This window comes from Plasmodium brasilianum, chromosome 14, assembly GCF_023973825.1.
Source record: "Plasmodium brasilianum strain Bolivian I chromosome 14, whole genome shotgun sequence".
NCBI lineage: Eukaryota > Apicomplexa > Aconoidasida > Haemosporida > Plasmodiidae > Plasmodium > Plasmodium brasilianum.
This window is the reverse complement of record NC_090127.1, coordinates 2,658,764-2,683,066: the sequence shown is the minus strand read 5'-3', so window position 1 is coordinate 2,683,066 and position 24,303 is coordinate 2,658,764. Positions and strand designations below refer to the sequence as shown.

Here is a 24,303-nt window from a genome sequence, read left to right as displayed (position 1 = left end):
AAAAATAATAGCTGAATAACAAAATCCAAAATAAAAAAAATGCAAAATAAACAATACAAAATATAAAAAAGAAAAATAAAAAGATAACAACATAACGAAATAAAAAAAGAGATTCGCATTATCGTCCATAGCAACAGCTACAACTCCAGGGACACAAACATATATATATATATATATATATAAATAGATACATGCGTATATATATATTCACATGCATATATGATCACACGTATATATATTCATACGTAAATATATATACATGTACACATGCATACACTTATAAATGCGTATGTTTTCACTCCCCCTCCATATAGAACATTAAAACGTGCACGTTAAAGTAAGGAGGAGGTACAAAAATTCCTGGCATAAAGAGAGCAACTTGATTGGTACATGCATTGCATTTTTTCTTTTTTTTTTTTTTTTTTTTTTTTTTCACACTCCTTTACATTTAAAATATAAAAATACGAATAATAATAATAAAAAAAAAAAAAAAAAAAAAAAAAAAAAAAAACAAATTGAAAATAGAAAATAGAAACGTGGACTGGGAGTAGAGAGTCACTCACTTGTTCCTACTTTTGTACAAATTGTCAATAATTTCTTGATAATACTCCAGGATAACACTTCTAATAATTTTATGAGTTGGGGTAAGTTGCTTATTTTCTACTGAAAAAGGGATTGGGGTTAAGTGGAATAGATTAACTTTTTCAATACCATTTAGACTATAGGTTTTTGAAATATTTATAATTTCATCATGTATAAGTTTTTTAATAGTATCACATTTTAGCAATTCTTCATAGGATAAATTCATTAAATTATGCTTCTTAGCATAATCACAAACAAAGTTTTCATTTGGTACTATAATACAAACTAACTCATTTTCATAACTATAACCATGAACAAAAATATTTTCTATATAAATACTATTTGAATATATATTTTCTAATTTTTCTGGTTCAATATATTCACCTTGAGCTAATTTAAATATATTTTTTGCTCTATCAATTATTCTTACATATTCATTATTTTCATTAATTTCTACAATATCTCCTGTTAAAAAAAATCCATCTTCATCAAATGACTTTTTGGTTAATTCTTCATCTCTAAAGTACCCTATCATAATACTTGATCCCTTAACACATAGTTCACCTTTATTTGGGTACGTCTTTGGATCATATTTCATGTTAGGTACCTTTATAACTTTCATAATCACATTAGCAAACATTCCTCCTATTGTTCCTTTAGTGCTATCATAACGATGTTGTAAAAAACCTATCCCTACTTCTGTCATACCCCATCCTTCTGCTATAGGAGATGAAAAAATCATCTGTAAATCTATTAGTTTATCTTTATCCATGGACGAAGAACCCATAACTTGTGTTCGTATACGTCCTCCAAATTTATTCCTCACTGGTTGTAATATCAAATCGTATAAAGGATGATGAAATTTTTGTGAATTTTTTAAATAATTATTTTTTTTATTTTTTAAAGCTGTTTTTACTAAAGCTCGAGAAATGAAAGATTTATTTCTTAAGCCCTCCATAACACTGTCATGAATTTTTTGTAATATTCTAGGGACTGTAATTAAAAAAGTTGGCTTTAACTCATTTATATCACTAACTAATTCTTTAATATTTCCTGAAAAATACCCAATTTTTGTTCCAAAAATTCCTACAGCAAATTCTATAAATCGTTCATATACATGTGCTAGAGGTAAATAACTAAGAACGACATCATGTTTTATTAAACCTAATCTATTTCCATCAAGTAAATAACTTTGCATAAATGAAATAAAATTATTGTGGGATAGCATAGCACCTTTAGGTGTACCAGTAGATCCAGATGTAAAAATTATGGAACAAACATCTGTTATACTCCTTTTCATTTTTTTTAATTTTTGCCTTAACATGATATTATTTTTCTCATCATCTTTGTTGTTATTGCTCATTTTTGTTTGAACTTCTTCATTTTTATTTCTCTTTTCATTATGCTTCCCTGCATCATTGCCAACTTTCTCTGTACTATGAAAGGCATCATCATAAGGATCATACTGAGGTATTATATTTTTATTTTTATACTTATCTATTAAATCTTTATAAAAATACACCTTATACCCTACTTTATTGGCTCTCTGTTTTATATCCTCTTTTAAACTCCATTCATCAAAAATAATTAAAATATATAAATCTGTTAACTCCTCCTTTAATTTTATTAGACATTCTAATTTTTCTGCTTCAATACAACATATTTTCATTTGTGTTCTCTCCAATATATATTTAACTGAATTTATCCCCATAGTATCATAAATTGGAACTGTAACAAAATCAATAGCTGAACAAGCCATATCAGTTGTAAACCATTCTATTCTATTTTTGGACCAAATACCTAAAATTTTTAACATACTATATTTTCCATTATCTGTGAATGTATTGGGTTCAATATTTTCAAATTGGTAAAGAGCTGAAGCAAAAACCTCTATTTCATTTTTTACCTGTCCATATGTTTTAAATGCATATTCACCTAATATTGTTTCATTACCTCTTATTTCTTTTTTTCTTTCTCCTAAATAATCATTGTTATAATAATATTTACAAAAAAAACAAAATGCTTCAAATTTGGATTTCATTTCTATCTGAAAAAGTCCTTTCGTTTTTTCTAACGTTTCACATATTTCATAATTAAATGGTCTATAAATATTACTAGAATTTTTTTTCCCAGTTCCTTTTATTTCTTCAAAATATTTGAAATTATTGCTTTCTCCAAAATCGAGGGTATACTCATTTGTATTTTCTAAAAATTTGTATAGATACCTTTTGAAGCTTACCACATCCATATTTATTACTCAATTATTTTTCAACGACACATACTATTTTACGATGCTAACTCAGACACACTAAATGTTTCTGTGTTTCCTCCAAGATGCTAATTCCAATGCGTGCTGAAGTTATAGCGGGAGGTGGCAATAAAATTAAAAAAAATAAAAAAAATAAAAAAAAAAAACAAGCAAAAAGGAATAAAATGGAAAAGATGAAAACTCTAATATATCAGTAAAGGAAAAGGCACACAGATGGGGCTATAGTTATATAAAAAATGAAACAGTATTAGAAATGTCCAGGCGTTATAGCTCTGTATGGTGCAATGTATAAATAATGTATCACATCCCCGTGGGTACACTACAATAGAGTTATATACACAGGCGTACCCCCTGCACTTGTTCGCGATATAATAACAAAACGAGCAAATGTTCTATGTAAATGGCAAATACAGCAAAATTATTACAACTGTCCATACAAAAAAAATTCGAAAAATAATAATTCTATAAAATACATTTAATTCGCTATATATAAAAAAAAAAAAAATACTACTACTAATTAATGTTACGTTCACATAAATAATAATATCACTACGGATACAAAAAAAAAAAAAAAAAAAAAAAAAAATGAAAATGTAATAAAATACGGTATAATATGGAGTAAAATAAAATGGAGTAAGGTACTATAAAATGAAAAATGAAAGAAAAAGCTACCGTAAATGTAAATGAGACTTAAAATAAAACTATATGTTTGCTGAATGGTTAGTTAAAAAAAAAAATATATATATTTATATTGGGTAAACAAAAAATATTTATGGAGTTAAAATACGAAGTTAACAAAATATGGAGTAAAAGAAAAAAGAATTTCGAAAAATTGAAAATTATAAAAATGAGTAAATGTACATAATATAGCAAGTTAACAATTAAGCAAGTTAAAAAGGTCAACTGTATATGTATATATAAATATATATACATGTATGTACCCGTACGCATATATATATACACTGGTATATAAAATAATATTCATATAAGCCACACATTTCGTTAAAAATGTAAATATAAAAAAGGCATTATTAAAATATACTTTTTACGTTAATTAGTTTAGTTTTTTCTCGCCCACTAAAATGTTTGTAAAATGTATCGAAAAGTAAATTGCTCGAAAATATAGTACTATATGTAAATATATTTATATATGCATATATTTTTATCTATGTATATATATTTATATAAGTATGGGAAAAAGGCAAAATATAAATAAATTTTGGAGAAATAAATATCATGAAACGCGAAAATAACTGTATAAATACATAATTTATACATATATACTTAAACGTATATACACAAACATAAATACATATACGACGTGTACATTGTTATTCACATAGCACCTTTTTGGCTAAATAATATAAAAAGAAGCTAAGGGAGTTACTAAAATAAAAATATAAAATAAAACGCTTTATAATAGCTTTTTTTTTCTATCTTTTGTTTTTGCTTATATTTTTTTGAACATTTAGAAGTACCGAAAAATGAAGAACAATTTTACAGAAATAGTATAAATTAGTTTTTTGTACAAAGAAAAATAATATTATATGTATGGTATTTATATTTATTTGTAATATAATTATATGTATACTTATATATATAATATATTCATATATATATATTTATATAATAATATATTAATATATATTATATACAAATATGTGCATTGTTTTCGCATATATTCACATATAAACATTAATTCTGTACAGATAAATATATTACATTTTTACCTATATACACATGCGCAGTTATTACGATCATGCATATAACACAAACGCGTAGATGCTAATAAAATTGAAGATATTCTCATGGGAAGCAAGCACTATATATATATACATCTTTCTGTATATAACATTAATTACATATATATATATATACATATATTTTGTACATACACATAACCGAATAAATGAAGATATATTTTAAATAAATTATTAAGAAATAATGAAAAAAAAACAATAAATAAATAAAAATAAATTAAGAAACATAAATAAAAATAAATTAAGAAACATAAATAAAAATAAATTAAGAAACATAAATAAAAATAAATTAAGAAACATAAATAAAAATAAATTAAGAAACATAAATAAAAATAAATTAAGAAACATAAACAAAAATAAATTAAGAAACATAAATAAAAATAAATAAAAAAACATAAAAAAATATAAAAAAAAAAAAATTATATATTTTATCTTTCAAGATTTAATACATTTTAACATATAAGTTAAAATATCATTTATGGTAAAAATTTTTGAAGTTTTCGATATTTTAATTTGTAAAAATTCGTTGAAACAACAGTGAACAATTTTTGTCCTTTTTGAGTAATGTTTTCGAACGTTTATGAATTTGTCTTTTAAATTTATACATAAATGTATGAACATATACATATATATATATATATATTTATGGTATAATTATACATGTATATGTGAATATATAAATATATCCAGCATATTTACTTGTGAATGTAGAAAGAATGTTCATTAATATGGAAAAAAAAAAGAAAAAGAAAACATTTCTCCGTAAATGTACATTTTACGGCCATTATAAGTTGTATATTAACTGCTTTACATTCAAATAGAAAACAGTTATATTGTAGTTGTAGTACCTCCATTTAACATTCTTGTTCAGTTATAAACAAAGAAGTTATTTGCCTTAAGCTGAAAATGCTTATACATACATACATACACAATATACACATGTATGCATATGAAATCATAACAGCGCCTTTTGTGGTATATTTAAAAAAAAAAAAAAAAAAAAGCTAGTAAGTTATATAACTTGACGCACAGTTTGCTGTTCAACTAAGTTTACGCAATGTACTCGCTATTTACTTGACACTTTATACAATTCGCCATATATTCCTTGTAAGGAAATCAAAAGTATTGTATTAGAAGATCTGTTTATAGGTTTTTAACTTTAAATGGTAATCATTTCTTATGTTGTGAACTCTTCCCTTTTGCGTTTTTATAATTATTTTTATAAGTATTCTCATAAATATGGTAGTCATATACATATATATACAACTCCATAGCGCTTGCATGTATAGATGTATATGTACATCTATACAAGGAGGTATATATATGTTGGCAAGTAAGCATGTATCCATTTTATTGTATACTACAGGAATCCAATTGAATTATATAAAATTTTTCTATTTTTCACAGAACTTAAAATAGATGAAAGGATTTTAAAAATAAGGTAAAATTTCTTTTTAACGAGTTAAGACAAAATGGGCGTAAACGCACTGTAGGTATGACTACAATACGCGTGCATGTACCTGTGTAAGTGCTCATACATATGTACATGCGTATGTGTATGTATATATATATATATATATATATATATATATACATATATATGTGTGTGTGTGTATAAACATACGTATGTATGTTGAGCACAAAAATAAATTAACATTCGCAGGAATAAAACTAAAAGTCCACTGTCGTGCTAAATATTTGTTCCCCCAAATTAATGTTCGACAGAATTGGAAAAGGGGATGTTTCTTCAATATCGTCAATTTCTGAGTACACAAGAATTTCGTTTCTTGAGTTACTTATATTGTTACATTTGTAATTATTATATTTATAACTTTCATTGTGATCACTTGTCATATTTGTATAATTTGTACAACTGCCCGAAGTCGCATAAGTGGAGTAATTCAAGCTATTCATACCGTTTGTTATACCCCACTCCTTTATGTTATTAATCTTTTCATGTTTTTCTGAGAGGTTTTCACTTACCATCTCACATCCATTCGACGTCTTTGTGTCTGTATCAACAAAAGAAAAAAAAAAATAATAATAATAGAAAAAGGTACATATGAACGGAATATACAAAGAAATGACAATATGCAAATATAAAACATTAAAAAATAAAGCAAATAAACATACTTCACACCTTTTCCGCAATTTCAAAGTATCATTTATATAATGCAATCACATTTATCACTTCATCATGCATATGAACATATTAGAAATATAATTCAGCAAAGAAAAAAAAGCAGAAAAATGGAGCGTAAAAAGAAGCAGCATAAAAAAGAATAAAACGAATCAGCTACACGACTAGACAACCTTTATCATTGTAGAAGTGTATGTTATTCTTGTCCGAAAAGGAAACATATTTGTGGTCTTTGTTTTTTAATTTCACATAAGCTAAGGGTATGAAACTCTCATCATTACTCTCATTTCTCTCATTTCTCTCATTATTCTCATTTCTGTCACTTCTATCATTTCTAATAATGAAATTTTTCTGAATGGACGTGCTATGATTTGTTTTTTCTACATCATTTATAAAATTATTTGTTATATTATAATCACTATATTTATTCTGTGTATGTATGTTAATAAATGTATCCTTCTTATTCATATTTTCTCTTTCTTTATTATAACTCATATAAAAATTTACATAATTCTCATTATTATTAATATCATTTTTTTCTTTCGTTCTCTCTTCCTCTGAATGCATTGGGTGAGAAATGATTTCTTTTTCATTATTAAAACTTTTTGATGATAAATGTACAGAACTATTGTTGTTCTTTTTGCATATATCATTACTAAACTCTTCATTTGCACATTCACTTTTGTTACATACAACATTATCCGAATTACTAGTATTTAAATAATGAACACAATTATTATTATTATTATTGTTATTATTATCATTTTTTTTTTTTTTTTTTTTATAACATTGTAATATTTTAGTTCACCATAATTTGACACATTTCCTAACTTGTTTAATTTATCTGTTTCCAATATTTTACTTTTTTCAATTGTATTAATAATACTTTTGAAAATTTTCTTATATACATTATTACCAATATTGCAATATAGTAAACATATTTTCTTTTTTATTATTCTAATTAAAGAAGATAATTTAAAATATACCGCTTCAATTAGTATCTTCGTTAACACATTAATGTCATTCTCGCATATTAGCATACCGTCCCTTAAGAAATCCAGTATATATTCAAATCTATTTCCTGCAAAGAAGGGGATATGGTACAAAAAAAAAAAAAGAATAGGAAAAAAAATGAAATTTAATTAAACTAAAGTTGAATATATTTCGTTATACATATGTTAATCATCAAACGCATAAATAAAAGGACCATTTTTTACAAAAGATTCTTAGCACTGTTACATCGGGAAGGCAGTCGCACATACATATAAACTTGCATATATATATATATATATATATACGAACATACACAAGTACGCACACATACATAAGCATATAGACAAGCATTTGAGACACAAAATAAAACTAAATATTGTAGTTTTGTGCACATATGTAATATATTTATTTCTTTTAACTATATATTACAACCATTTCTGTCTATAAATATTTCTTTCATTTTATGATCATCTGAAGGTAGGAAGGGGGAGAGAAAACAGTGAAAAAAAAAAAAAAAAAGAAGACTATTATTTGAAGAAACATTTATGGTTTTCATAATAATTAGTATTTACTTGAGAAATTAGTTACATCTTTCAACTTATCTGAAAAGGAATAGAAGCATTATAAATATATAACGACACGCATACATATGTATATAAGTACATATATGTATATATGCATATTCGTGTGCCTCCGCGCACAGTTTTGTGCAATTTAAGCTTTAAACTTTTCCACGATATATTTTATTGAGTTATTTCGACACTCAATTTTCGCGAATGTACTTTCCCGTTTACTCCTTCTTGGATAAGTTTTTTTCTTTTGCACATACCTAAAATAATCTCATATAGATAAGAGTTTTTGTATCTACATATTAAACTAATCGTGGTCATGTAGATTTTTCCTCCAACATTTATACTTATTATATTATCTGTACAGAAAAGCGAAATGAGAAGTGCATTTATTTTTCCATAGACTCATCGTTCTGTTTTGTACAATTATATTATATTTTTATAAACAAAAAAAAAAAAAAATAAATAGGACAGAAAAAACTATTTTTACGAAGTAAAAGATCATTAAATGAACTAAGCATATGTATACGCATTTAACATGTCACATGATATATTGTGGTACCTCTATTAAACTTGTCCATGTTTTCAACTAATTCTTCTTTATAGAAAAAGTACGTCTATTGAACTATATATCGATTATACGCATATGACAGTTTTACACATACGTATACGTGTAAACACATGGGCACCTATACATAATATGAGGTATACAAATACCTACATATGCTTATACATATGTATATTTTAATGTACACATACGTATACATACATATATATATGTGTATTATTATTATATTTTTATTATTTGTATATTTGTATTTTACGTGGCACAATACGAAGAAATGAATTAAATGTATGTTTACGTAAATTCATTGATTTTGTACTAATAATAAACATAGGGGAAAAAAAAGAAAAATGAGAAGGAAAGAAATGATATTGAAGTTAAACACAATTATTAAAATAGGGTTATAAACAAATCTATATATTTAGTTTTTTACTATTCCTTTTTTTTTTTTTTGTGTTATTTCGATTTTAAGTCGATTTTATGTCGCTTTTATTTAGATTTTTTGATATTATCTCGATGGTATTTCGATTTTATTTTTATTTTTTTTTTTATCCTCATTTGATTTTGCCAAATTGTGCCATGATTTTTAAAGCTGAATGGAAAACCTTGTAATTTCTTTTTGATATAGAATACATTGGAATTTTTCAGAAACAAAATGTTTATTTTATGCGTTTACGAGATGTTTCTATTAATCATTAACATTTAATCGCTAATAATTGATAGTTAATCGTTATTAGTTTATCGTTAATTGTTAAGCGTTATTAGTTATTAGTTAATCGTTAATCGTTAAGCGTTAATTGTTAATAATATATCGCATTCGTAAATGCATTTAGCTTACAATTTTATTTTTTATTTTTATTGCAGATGAGGAAAAGATAAGAGTGCTTGAAAATAGTAAAGGCAATTTGCGTAAATATATAACGTTTATTTTTATGAATACGTATATACATACATATATTTCGTATATATATGTACATATACATTTACATATATATACGCATACACATAACTGTACATATATATGTGTATATATTTACGCATAACGTTCCATGCTTTTTACGTATCTACTAAATTGCACTTTGTGCATAATTGAAAAAAAATGCCTTTTTGCTTTCTTGCTTTTTTGTATTTTTACTTTTTGACTTTTTTCTTTTTAACTTTTTGCATTTTTGCTTTTTGCATTTTTGCTTTTTGCTTTTTGCTTTTTGCATTTTTGCTTTTTGCATTTTTGCGTTTTCGCTTTTTATTAATTTGTTATTTCGTTTTTTTGCTTTTTTTTATTTATTTTTTTTTATTTTTTCATTTTTTTGCAAAATGGACACCTATTTTTTTCTATATTTTATATTTCATTTTTTACGATCTAACCAATACACTACACTCAAATGTGTAATTGATTATTTTTTTTCACTTCTCCCTTTTACGTTCATTTTTTTTTTAATTTCATTAGTTTTTACGAATGTGTAAATAGTATTGTTCGTGTAAATGAAGTTTATGGGTAGTAAACAAATCCTTCAGATAAATAACTACTAATTTTTGTTATTTGCTGGAATTAAAAGATTAAGATAAATTAAACCAGATTAAACTAAATTTTTATAGTTTGGTTTAACTTAATATAACTTAATTTAACTCAGTTTAATTTAATATAATTTAATATAATTTAAAATAATTTAAAATAATTTAAAATAATTTAATATAATTTAGTTTAATATTATATAATTTAGTTTTAGTTTCATTTAACATAATTTGATATAATTTAGTTTTAGTTTAATTTAACATAATTTGATATAATTTAGTTTAATATTATATAATTTAGTTTTAGTTTAATTTAACATAATTTAATATAATTCAGCTTAATTTTTTTGTGCTCTTTTTTCATTTTTGCTTTTTTTTTTTGGCTGTTTCGCTATTTCTCTATTTTGCGATTTTGCTGTTTACTTTTTCTGTTCCCTACATTTCATATTTTTTTTTTTTAAATATATGTACCGCCTGAATAGTGTAATGTTGTAATAACACGAAAAATGTTTTTCCTAAGAGACACAAAATAATGTAGAACAGATATCATAAATAAAAAAGCAATAACAGGATGTTTTAAAAAAATGTTTTGTTATATGATAAGCATTGATAAATTAGTAGTGTTGTATGTTCATAATATTATATATGTGTCTGTAGTGCTAGATGAAGTAGTATTAAACAGAACTGCCAAAAAATTATTACGAAGACAACATCATTTATGTGTATCGATTATGTGGTGCATTACAAAAAACAATGCTATATTTTATTTACTCAAAAAATAATTAAAGGGGGAATTTAAGCGAAACTAAAAGTACACGGGTAGCTAGAACAAATAGTTGGGTTATGCTTGAAATTGTTATTCGTTGTTATGCTATTCTAATGTTTTTGTATATATTTTCAATTAATCAAAGTTAAAATGGTTATCTTTTATATATATATATATATATAGATAGATAGAAGAACGACATAATTTTCTTATTTTTAATCCTTTTATTAAGAGAAAGAAGTAAATTGCAATTTTGGCTAGTTATACCTTAATTTTTTTTCTAACAAAATATCAACAATTCGCTCCAAAAAAAAAAAAAAACAGATTATACTTATAGCTCGAAAAAAAAAAAAATTATACGTACGAATGCTTTATTCATTTTCTGTAATGCATAACTAGAAGGTAAGTAGTAGCTATTAATTTCAAACTGCTGATCCGTTATTACACAATTATATATACGTCTCCGTGCAGTGTCCTTGTCGTACTGCAAAATTTCTTTTCAAATATTAAGAGAGGTAGCAACTCCCTATACAGTATTTTTACTGCACGCGTATGTATTCACATCTTAGCACCTGTTACTTGTACAAAAAAAAAAAAAAAAAAAAAGAAGTAGAGATAGAAGAATAATAAGCTAAACATGGCATCTAACAGTTTAACAATTATGTCTTACAATATTCAAATGCTGTCAATTCCATTAAGTCATCAATTGAACATAAGAAAGAGGGGGAATGCAATAGTTGACTACATTTTATATCTTGATGAAAAGCATAACATGGATATCCTAGTACTAAACGAAGTGTTTACACATAAGAGTTATCGCCTGCTAACTAGTGGACTAATAAAAGAGAGGTTTCCTTATCATACGAATGTATTAGGGAAAAAATTCAAGGAAAATTCAAAACATCATGAAAAAAAAAAGGATGCGCAAAATATAAAAAAGGAAGAAGACAAAGATACAGTAACATTTGGTAGAAATAGAACAAGATTAAATAAAAGGGAAATAGAAGATAAAGATACATTACTTTTTGATTCATATGAAACTCATAAAAGTGATGAAACTGTATGCATGATGTCTGCTTTAGATAGTGAGCCACTAGAAGTAATAGAAGATGATGAAATAAATCATAAACATAATAATTCATTGAATAGAATTATAAATAATGCTCAAGGTATTTATAGAAAAAGCAGTTTAGAGGATATGCCTATCATAGATAAAACTATTAATGATTGTCTTACAAAAAATGTTAATCTGAATAATGGGAATAAAATAAACGATATGAAGGATGACAGGATGAGTTTGAACAATTATTGGGAGGGAAATAGTAGTAGTAATAATAATAATAATAATAATAATAATAATAATAATAATAATAAGATAAGTATGACTGATATGGGGGAAGAAATAGTATTAGGAGAAGAAGTATCTAATGAAAAAATAAATACAAAGATGCATAATCAAAAAATTTGCAATTTTGATTCGATATCAGGGAAATCAAAATTTTATCAATTTTTAAATGGAGGTGTTATAGTTTTGTCCAAGCATAAAATTTTACATAATCATGCGTTAATATTTTCTAATAGCAAATTTCCCGACATGTTTTGTACAAAGGGAGCAATATATTTACAATGTGATGTAAATAACAAAAAGGTAAATGTGATAGCAACCCACTTACAAGCAGGTGATACAATTGAACAACAAAATTGTAGGTGGAAGCAACTCAATGAATTAAGAACTTGGTTGTATAAGGGTATACCTAGTAACTATATTAAAGAAAATGAACCTTTATTTTTTGTAGGTGATCTTAATATTAGATATAATATGGATAAATTTTTTTTAGATAAAGTCTTATCAAATGATTGCTTAAATTGTTCGGTTACAAAAGATTCGTTAGAAACAACTTACGATTCATTTTTAAATGATTATTGTAGACACATGGAAAGCGATTACACCTATAAACATAACCACACACTAGATTATATTTTAGTTTCAAATGATTCAAAAGTAAAAGTTATTGTACCGCAAACGGCAATACAACATGAGTATAAACCTATATTTTATATTAAATCTTTCTTAGGTTTCATACCTTACAATACTACGTATATTCATCACCCTAGCGACCACTTCCCCATATACGCCACCTTTAATTTTCCAAACTAGCAATGCGCATACATATGCACATGTGCACATACACATGTATGTTTGCATGTATACTCATGTATATTCATTATATATTCACATGTTGTATATTTTTAAATGGCGCATAGTATTTATGTTTAAATGGAAAAGTGCAGGGTGGAGCATGCAATTCTTTTTTTTTTTTTTTTTTTTTTTTTGTAAAGCAGCATTTCCATGTACCATGTGCTTAGCATACATATGTATATATATAAACATATGTATATACTTTTGTATCAAGAACATATTCTTTTAGTCAACAATTTTTTTAGTTATTCTGTTAAATATTATCCGTTTGTTTTGTGATATAATAAACCCATTGCCCATTCGCATTTCATGATTTCACCACCCGTTTATATATACATGCATATTTATAAACATGTATATATTTCACTGATTTTAATGAATATTTATCATTGTTCATCGGAACACTAATTATGTTATCCTTGCCTTTTGAGCATTTCCCTAACATGTTAAGGAATGTTCATCTGTGTACTGTATTAATTATATATATAGTTCATAACTAAAACTTATCTCACTTATGTAAAACTCATTTATACACAATTTATACCAAATTTATTACTCATTTCCTCTGTATAGTGATCATTTATATACTTGCAAGTTATATATCTTTCGAAGAAAAAAAAAAAAAGGGCAATACAAATTAGAGCTCTTAGAGTTGATGCGCTATCCGAATTTTTTGTTACAAAAAATAATTTCTATTCATGCTTTCAAATTTTATTCTTATGGTTATTTATAATGCAAACATTTCACGAAATATTTTAATAATATAGAAAATAAAAAATAAAAAAAAAAAAGAAAAAAAAGGAAACTGTGGATAAGAACTATTTTTAATTTAAAAAATTTTTAAACCAAAAGTTTTCATTCTTTTCTTTCAACTATTTCGCGCATTAAATGTATTTTTCTAATTACTCGCATTCTTTCTATATTTTAATTTTTTCCGTTATAGAGCTCAAGCAGTCTAACAACATATAAAAATCTCAACCCTTGATTAAATTCCATAGGTACCTTCATTTTCTTTGTGTTGCTAAAAAAAAAAAAACAAAAAAAAAGGGAAAAATTTTTTTTTTTTTTATGAATATCACAAATAGTCCCTTCACTGGTGAAGGTAAATACGTAAATAATCTTACTTGAAGAAGGACTCTATCAAGAAAATAACATTAACAGTAATCTCATTTCTGTTCTTGCTAGATTCTATTTCCTACATGACGTAAAAGAGGAAAAAAAAAAAAAATAATAAAATAATAAGAATAACAGCAATAACAGTAGCGGCTGCAGTAACAATAGTAATGATAATAGTAATAATCGTGAAATGGCGGAAATAAGACAATGTAGAACAACCAAAAATAGGTATATAACGTTATATATAAACAAAACAAAGGCGTATATACACATATATACATGTACATAAGCATATACACGCGCGTGCACAACATTCCCCTTTCAGGTTAAAGATGCATATTTTTTTCAAATTTTATTTTATTTTATTATATTTTTTTTTTTTTAAACAAATTAATCAGTGCATGTTTCACTGCTACATAGTCTTTTGCACTTTCGTTCTGCATAGATTCATTACATGATATATAAGTTGCTGCTTCTCAATATGAGGAATATTTGCAAAAGTTATTTCAGGAATATTGTCATCCGAATTTCGGGTTTTAAAAAAATTCCTTAAGGTGTTTATAAAAACATGTGAAAAATGAATAATTGCTTGAAAACATGTATCATTAGGATATACAAAACTGTTAATGATTACATCATAGGTGAATGAACTTTTGTTTTTTAAAATTTCCATTGTAGTTTCTGTATTATAATTTTTGTCTGTTTTAATTATTATTAAAAATTTTCCATAGGATGTAAAAAAGGGAATAATAAAATAAGACTCATCTAATATATAAGATGAAAGATGATTTAATAAATTCTCAAAGATCTTATTATTTTTAATTATTTTCTGACTTGTTTCTTTTAATTTTAAGAATTCTATATGTTTTATTATTTGTACATAACAACAATATACCGACGGTAGGGTAGATAAGTATAGACTGTTTAGTTCATATTTGAAAATTGATTTCTTTTTATAAATTTTGGAATAATTATAATTAAGACAAGATATTATCATGTTTACGCATTCAACAGATGGTACACAAGAATTAAATAATGTTTGTATATTATATAAATATTTCTCTTTTATTTTGAATTTATCATAAAATCTTTTGCAATATGTAGGTATATAGTCGTCTATTTCAATGTAGTATGAAATGCGTTTTAGTTTGTCTTCTACATTCTTTTCTTCAAATATGTCTTTTAAACATAGAAATAATATTTTATAATTTTCTAAAGGTATATATGAAATATATTTTTTCTTTCTTTTTCCCTTACTCGGAAAATTGCTTTTTAAAAAAAAATTGCTAACTATGCTGATGTTGCTGTCGCTATTTCCATCACTGTTAGCATAACTACGATTATAATTACAATTACTATTTCCATTTATATCTCCATTTATATCTCCATTTATATCTCCATCTATATCTCCATTTATACCTCCATTTATATCTCCATTAATAACGTCATTGTTAGTGCAAAAATAACCACCAAATTTACTACGCTCGATAAGGTGGTTGTTCAGGATATTCCTATAAGCCCTACTTTTTCTAAAAAAGGATATATTGTTTTCATTTAAATAATATTCAATCCCTGAATTTATAAATATAAAATTACGCATTCCATTTAGTTCTTTTCTCAATTCTTTAATTTCTTTTTCTATGGAAAATATTACTGTGAGAAATATTTTATATGCTCTCTGTAACTTGCCACATTTAAAAAAATTTTTTTTTTCTAGTATTTTTTTATATTTATCATTCAATTTTTTCTTTTTTATTAAATTACATAATTTTCTTACTTTCTTAATAAATACCCTTTTTTCTTCTGTATGATTTTCAAGTGTACATTTTTTACTACATCCTAGTATATTCTTTAATAATTCTCTATTGTAATTTGCTTTATCATTATTTTCTTTATTATATTTTAATAATTTAATAATATACTCATCATCTATTTCGCTATAATATGATTCCTTTACTAAAACAGATGTGTTATCTTCTAAGGTGGGAGAATATTTTATGTCTATTTTTTCTACTTCAGCCTTTTTTTTCTTTATGTCAAGAAATTGCGCTTTTTCTCTGTAGTCCACATCTTCGTATGACCCTTCAGAGTGTTCGTATTTTTCCCGCGTGAAGTTTTCATGTTCATATTTATCATCTTCACTTTGCTCACCTTTGCGTCCGTTGCTCAACTTGCCTTCATCCGTTTCACTCGATTCGTTTGCATCTGTCTCAATGGATCCATTTTGATCTACTTCACTGGATTCGTTTGCATCTGTCTCAATTGATTCATTTTGATCTACTTCACTGGATTCGTTTGCATCTGTCTCAATTGATTCATTTTGATCTACTTCACTGGATTCGTTTGCATCTGTCTCAATGGATTCATTTTGATCTCCTTCACTCGATTCGTTTGCATCTGTCTCAATAGATTCATTTTGATTTCCTTCACTCGATTCGTTTAAATCTGTCTCAATAGATTCATTTTGATTTCCTTCACTCGATTCGTTTAAATCTGTCTCAATGGATTCATTTTGATCTCCTTCACTCGATTCGTTCTGATCTACTGCACGTGGTTCGTTTTCATCCACTTCATTCAAGTCAACTCCACTCGGAATATCCGCACGTAACTTATTCCCTCCCGATTCAACATTTTCAGGCTCAATATTGCTTGGTTTATCGACAATGTTAATATTATTTTTAGATTTGCTACAATTCAATTCATTGATAATTGACTCCTTTTTATTTGGTTCACTTTCATATGGATTAGCTGCCTCCTCAACGTTTTCCCCCTCTTTACCTGACTTGTTCATATCTACCCCCTCTTCAACCGACAACTCACAACTTTCTTCGCCATTTAGTTGGTTTTTCACCGAATGAGTATCTTTCAATGCGTCTGCATCATCTTGCATGTCGCATAACTGATTACTCATTGTTACCTCCACTTCTTTTAATTCGTAATTTTTTGAATGACCTTCCTGTAGTTCAATTTCACATTTAAGATGGACATTAGACTCATTTGGCTTTTGTGTAATTCGGTCAATTCCGTCAATTTTATAAATTTCGTCATTTGCATCAGGAGTGTTATCATACTGTTTAAATTCCTTCACATGTTCTAACTTTTTTACATCTAATTCCTTATATCCCTCCTTGTATCCATTCAATACCCCTTCAGATGAGTCATCCTTTTTTTCTAATATACTTTCTCTGTATTCCTCTTCCACTTTTTTTAGGTCAATTATTTCTACCTTTTTACACTCTGCTGAATTATAAACTACTGATCTGTCCACAAGACTAGCATCACAAATACCTTCATAATTGTCCATCGATTTACCCCCACTATTAGATTCAAAAGGCTCCTCATATTCATTACTCAGTACTTCTCCCAATTTTTCAACTAATTTTCCACCCAGTTTTTCCCACGGCTCATCCCCAACTACAAACTTCTGCTCTTCCTCCATTTTATTTGTGCATTTCTTTTCCCATTCATCTTTGCAATAATTTTGGTAAATCTCCTCCGACTTGTTAAGTAAATAATCATTTCCACTTGGTCGATCAGTTATTAATCTATCATTCGTGTTATCATTACTTATGGAAAAATTATTTTCTTCGTTTACTTGCTCACCTTGATCATCTTTTTCGCTTTTCAGCTTTATTAATTCATTAGAAACTTGCTTATCATTCTCTATAATTTTATTTGCTAATCCGTTGATAGTAGACTCGACAAGTGCAATGTTGATATTTACTAATGCATCATTATTTTCAAATCTAGTTAGCTCATGCCCGCTATTTAATTTTTCTTCCTTACTATTCTCTTCTAAAGGGCATTCACACAATTTCGTTTCAGACAAATCTGTGGGTTGACCATTTTCTTCTTTCGCCTTTTCCACACAAGGGGGAAGAACTCCTGCTTCAGTAGCATGACTATCTCGTGCCTTGTTCACTGGGTTGTTCACTGGGTTGTTCACTGGGTTGTTCACTGGGTTGTTCATTGGGTTGTTCATTGGGTTGTTCATTGGGTTGTTCATTGGGTTGTTCATTGGGTTGTTCATTGGGTTGTTCACTGGGTTGTTCATTGGGTTGTTCATTGGGTTGTTCATTGGGTTGTTCATTGGGTTGTTCACTGGGTTGTTCATTGGGTTGTTCATTGGGTTGTTCATTGGGTTGTTCATGTCCTTTTTCACGTTCCTGTTCATGCCACTCCTATCCTTCGAATAGAAACTAATATCCTTTCTAAGCGTATGTTCGGGAAAGCCTTTTTTCTCTACAAAATTCATTATTCCATTTTCATTTCCACTACAAATTACAGTTTTCTGATTATCTTCACTACCTCTAGTATTTGACGGTTTAAACAAGTTTATTAAAAAATTTTTTATGTATAACCCCTTTTCATTCGACAAATTACCACCAGTTATGTTCGAATTATTGTTATTTGGAACTCCATTACTGACAATAGATTTACGTTTTCCTACTACTTGTTGACCGAACAACTTGGCACTGTGTTTACTCAGTTGGTTTCTTCCAAAATGAAACTTACCACTATCGAGACTGTGCATTGAAGATCGACCATTTTTCAGTGGTACTCTACATGGAGCACTATCAATAGCACTATTATCATTATCCCTATTATCACTAGCGCTATTATCATTATCCCTATTATCACTAGCACTATTATCATTATCCCTAGTATCATTAACCCTATTATCCTTAGCACTATTATCGTTAGAACTACTATCATTACCACCGTTCTTCAAATCGTCGTACGTTAACGAAGCGGCAAAGTGATTTTCGCTATACAAGGAGAAGGTTTTCTTTTTACATAAACCATTTAACCGCTGATCACTGTACTCAGAATTGACAATTTCACTTTGTTCGTAATTATTTTTGTTATATTTACTAATTTCTGATATGTCTTGAAATAATTCCGGTATTTTACTTAATTGACAATATATTCTTTTATTACATTCATACATGGACATAAATAGAATTTCTTCATATGATTTTTCATTTTTTAAAAATTCTAATTTTTTTTTTATTTCTTCTAAATCATAATAATAGCTGTTATTTTGTATAGATGATACAAACTTGGTACATTTTATTTTATCATAAAATTGGTTTGGTAAAAAACTAATCGATCTTTTACTCTTTTCGTACATAAAAATATTATAAAATTTTTCTATATATAAGGCAACTTGTTCATATATTAATATGTCCTTATTCTTTTCATCCGAATGGACAGCACTTTTGTTATTACCCATATAATTTAATATATTGACGATGTCTACGAAATAATAATAATTTTTTAAATTTGTAAAAAATACTATATTGAATATATAAAAAAAACCACACTTTTCATTTACTAGATCGACAAAAATGTCCTCAAAATTTCCATACTGTATATTGTCGCAATGTATATTGTTGTATGTTAAATTATTTTCTTTCACTTTAAATTTTTCTTCAATGAATTCTTTCTCTTTATATTTTTTCCTGTCGTTTTCCCACCATTTCTGTTCTTTACTCTGAGCCTTTATTCCGTACATACTACTGTTCCTATCATCATAACGATCGACATCTTTATTATTATTTGCGTTTATATCCCTCCTTTCGTATTCTTTATCCTTTACCGGAATAGTTGCACATTTACCATTAACATCCCTTGAGTAAAATTTATGAATACATAATAAAGATTGTAATAAGGACAAATGTTCAAAGGATTGGCGATAAGTTTTTGCTTCTGTGCTAATCTTCTCCTTCTCCCTCTTATTAACTTTTGAATAATCATCGTAAGATCTTTTTATTCCTTTTCTTTTTATCTTTCTCTTTTCTTCCTGTTCTACATCCATATGTATATCCACGTCCACATTCGCATAAACATCTACTTCTGTATCTACTACGCCTACTGCACCTACTTCTCTTTCTTTGCGCCTTTCCCTTTGTCCATTTTTCTTAAATACGTTCAAATTTTTACATAAGCCATTTATTTTGTCATATAGCCAATTATATCTGCTGCTATGACTTTCTACATCTCTCTTTTCCTTATATTCTTTTATGCCTACTTTTTCCACTCTTCTGTTTTGTTCATACTCATTAACTATTTTGTACTCACCTTCACCCAGTTTTAATTTTTTCAAGGGACTACTTTTCATATTTCAACAAATACGAACAGTTTTGCTTAAATTCGGAAGAGACTATGCGAGGAATTACATGCTGCATACAGGCATAAATATATATATATATATATATATATATATATATATATATATATATACATGTATTTATATACTTAGGTGTTTACATATAAATATACATACATATACGCTTGTATCTTTATCGCAATTTCGCATGCTAATTCCAATTCATCATAAAATTATGAGTTAAATTTTTGTCTCATTAACATTTTTCCTGTTTAAAAATAGCCGCATGAAAGTAAATGCAATGGGGGGAAATCATACAGGTATATAAGTATATACGCGTATGCATTCATATATGCATATGTATGTACAAGCATATGTACTTATATATGTACATACATAATGTATACATTTAAACGCGCGTTAATGCTATCAAAAATATTTGTGAATGAACATTTTTACAAATACACTAAAGATTATATAAAAATGGAAAACGCGCATTTGATAAAAAAAAAAAATAATTTTAAAAGGACCCTATTTCAATATTAAATTCGATTGTATTTTTTTTTTTTTTTTTTTTTTTTTTTTTTTTTTTTTTTTTTTTTTTTTTTTTTTTTTTTTTTTTTTTTTTGTTATATTCTTTTTCCGTTTTTTCCCTTCCAATGTTCATACTCTTTCCTTGCATTTCCTCGTTTACATATATGCTCTGTTAATACATATAACTACATAATTCTCGCTTCATATTTTTTTAAAATTAATGAAATTAATATAAAAAACTTAACAAGCATTCCATTTGTTCAGTATTATAAGGAATAGACTTGCATTAGTCCTCTAATTATATGAGGTGCTTCATACAAATTTCTAGTTCGTTCAATAGTATAGTCCATGAATATGTGTAAACGTACACGTACACGCACGCGTACCGGTACATGTACATTGCGCATACATTTAAGCATTCGTTAACATACAAGGAATGAGGGGAAAAAATAGAAAAATTTTTTATAAACGTTATTTTACCCAAATACTATAAAAGTTTGCCATATTTAAGCGAACTTATATATGGAATTAAGAACTTGTAGAGCATACTTTTTTTTATTTTTATCTCATTTTATTCCGTTCTATTTCGTTTTATTTGGATATATTCCTTTTTATTCATTTTTCAAAACGTACATGTTGAATTATACAAACATAGCATAAAAGAAAGGTGTACACACACATGCATAAATTAAACTTACATTATTCCACCGATAACTGGATGATATCGCGACATTCTACCACTCAAAAAATGAAATAAAAAATAAAAGAAAAACATATGAAAAATAAGAGAAAAATATACAACAAATTAAGTGCAAACTATACGACAAATCAAGTGCAAAATATACGACAAATTAAGAGCAAAAAATATACAAAAAAATAAGTGTAAAATATACGACAAATTAAGAGCAAAATATACGAAAAAATAAGTGCAAAATATACGAAAAAATAAGTGCAAAATATACGAAAAAATAAGTGCAAAATATACGAAAAAATAAGTGCAAAATATACAAAACAAATGAGTAAAAAAGATGACGTTAAATATGGAAGAAAAAAGATCGCTCGTGAACAACTTAAAAGATCGGATACTAAAAATTGAACGTGTCATAGGTGATATCAAATTTTATGAAAAGCCCAATAATGAAAACAAGACTGAAAATGATGATATATTTTATGATTGCAGTGAAAACCAAGTTCATAATAACAATAAAAGTAAAGAACATGAACAGAGCACAGAAAATCAAAAATACCTGGATGAAATAAAGTCATGTTTAGAAAACGTATCCCTCGGTTAGTTTACAACAAACGTTATTAAGAAAAAAAGCTTCATAAATAAGCAAATGCATAGTCATGTGCCTACACGAATAAGCATATGAACGAATATGTACTTAAGTACACACTCACATACATTTACATACCTTCATATTTATTCTACATTTCTCCAATTCTAATTTCCTTCCAGAAAATCTAATAAACACGAACAAAGACGAATTAATAGAAATGATCAAAAAGCACGAGCACAAAAATAGTATTGCTGTTCATATTTGCATCATCAAGTTAATACTGCAACAGATATCAAAGGAGTACCTTCAAGATTTATACAGTCAATGTTAGCTTACTCGAACCTCACATTGTACATTTATGTGTACACACATATATGCATATATACCAATCGAACTACTACATTCACGCCATGATGACAACAAAATGAATAACCCCCCCCCCCACTTTTTTGCTACAAATTAAATTTAAAAAGATAAATCTTAAAAAAAAAGAAAAAAATTAAAAAATATAATTGCTCACGAATAATATAACTTTAATATTTTTAACTAGTAGCCATTTTAATTGTTTTTTTTTTTTTTTTTACATCCTCCCTCTTTCAGATAATGACTTTTACATTTACATTCACAGTAATAGCATTCTGGATGTGTATAACACCTTTGAGTACAAGAAAAACATTATCCTGTCTCACTTAAATTTCATGAGAACTTATAGTGCACAAATTAAAAATATTATGGAGTTAAAGGAGCACATAAACAGTTACAAAATATCAGGTTAAAAAAAAAAAAAAAAAAAAAAAAAGGAGTAACGAAAGGGCAAGTAGTAACGAGCTGTTATTGTTTATCGTCTTATCCGTTTTATGTCATCTTAACAAACATGTCTGTAGCAAAGCAACTTTTTTGCTATTCACATATTTTGTTCATGTTGATGTATATGTAGATATAGATATAATGCAGCTTTTCATATCTAATCTTTTCTTTTTTTACCTCATATATTTACATAGAAACTGAAATACACTTAGACAGATTAAACAAAATTGAAGATAAAAACGACATGCTCTTCGAAAAAGTATCGGCCATTAACTCTTCCCTGGAAAGTCTAGCATATAAATATGCCATAATGGTAAGAATGTGTTAAATAAATTCACCAATGTGTGCCTATGTACATAAATACATGAATACACATATATATATATATATATATATATATATATATATATATATATACATTTATACACATACGCACATGCATACAACACGCGCGCAGATACAGGTTGCTTCCCTAATAATCGCAAAACTTAGATCAAATAGTTTTTAAGTTTGAAACAAAAAACAGAAACTTTATTAAGCTGTATAAGGAGGTAAAACTAAAAAGAAGTAAATAAACATATATGGAGAGCACACACTGCACGGATTTGCGCAAAGAGAGTGTCCAAGTTTCCGCCGTGCGGAATGACTACATTAAATTTATTTAAAATTTAATTTAATGAAGTATAATTTAATGAAATATAATTTAATGAAATATAATATAATGAAATATAATTTAATTTTTTTTTTTTTTTTTCTTTTTGTATTATTTGAAAATTGCTTCACAAGTATGTATACATACATATATGTACAAATGTATGCGTGCTATCTGCTAATATTTGTTACTCGGAAGTAGAGAGGGGGGAGGCATGATTATTTAATAACGTTTTTTCTTTTTTTTTTTTTTTCACTGTTGATGATCTTTTTCTTACTACATATATATTGTCACTGTTTGTAGTTAATCAATGCAATAATTTATGCATTTATTTATACGTGTCTTGGGTTGTCCTACGACGTTGTTCATAATTTTTCTGTGTCTCTGTAATGCTTTTTATTGCAGATTCTTTTTTTTTTTTCCACTCTCCCTTTCCATTCAACGGC

At 26.6% G+C, this 24,303-nt stretch overlaps 4 protein-coding genes and 1 pseudogene across 5 annotated transcripts; 2 read left to right on the top strand and 3 right to left on the bottom strand.

Annotated features, from left to right (window-relative positions):
• Positions 1-559: 559 nt before the first annotated feature.
• Positions 560-2,830, bottom strand: MKS88_005778 (acyl-CoA synthetase; the record flags this gene model as incomplete). The annotated part of the gene is made up of 1 exon (XM_067219071.1): positions 560-2,830. One exon carries the CDS (start codon positions 2,828-2,830, stop codon positions 560-562), a length of 2,271 nt encoding a protein of 756 aa, XP_067070983.1.
• A 3,452-nt stretch (positions 2,831-6,282) lies between these two features.
• On the bottom strand, positions 6,283-8,894 carry MKS88_005777 (annotated as a pseudogene). Its single transcript has 7 exons — positions 8,876-8,894; positions 8,574-8,672; positions 8,317-8,346; positions 8,174-8,215; positions 7,583-7,832; positions 6,925-7,460; positions 6,286-6,623 (listed from the first exon to the last, which is right to left on the bottom strand). Coding segments are annotated over exons 1-7 (1,314 nt in total).
• A 2,899-nt stretch (positions 8,895-11,793) lies between these two features.
• Positions 11,794-13,314, top strand: MKS88_005776 (uncharacterized protein; the record flags this gene model as incomplete). The annotated part of the gene is made up of 1 exon (XM_067219070.1): positions 11,794-13,314. One exon carries the CDS (start codon positions 11,794-11,796, stop codon positions 13,312-13,314), a length of 1,521 nt encoding a protein of 506 aa, XP_067070982.1.
• A 966-nt stretch (positions 13,315-14,280) lies between these two features.
• Positions 14,281-20,596, bottom strand: MKS88_005775 (uncharacterized protein; the record flags this gene model as incomplete). Its single annotated transcript, XM_067219068.1, has 3 exons — positions 14,281-14,377; positions 14,481-14,551; positions 14,927-20,596. 3 exons carry the CDS (start codon positions 20,594-20,596, stop codon positions 14,281-14,283), a joined length of 5,838 nt encoding a protein of 1,945 aa, XP_067070981.1.
• A 1,562-nt stretch (positions 20,597-22,158) lies between these two features.
• MKS88_005774 (uncharacterized protein) lies at positions 22,159-23,713 on the top strand (the record flags this gene model as incomplete). Its single annotated transcript, XM_067219067.1, has 5 exons — positions 22,159-22,405; positions 22,578-22,724; positions 22,999-23,169; positions 23,400-23,518; positions 23,669-23,713. The coding sequence occupies 5 exons, from the start codon at positions 22,159-22,161 to the stop codon at positions 23,711-23,713; spliced, it is 729 nt and encodes a 242-aa protein (XP_067070980.1).
• Between the last annotated feature and the right edge of the window lie 590 nt (positions 23,714-24,303).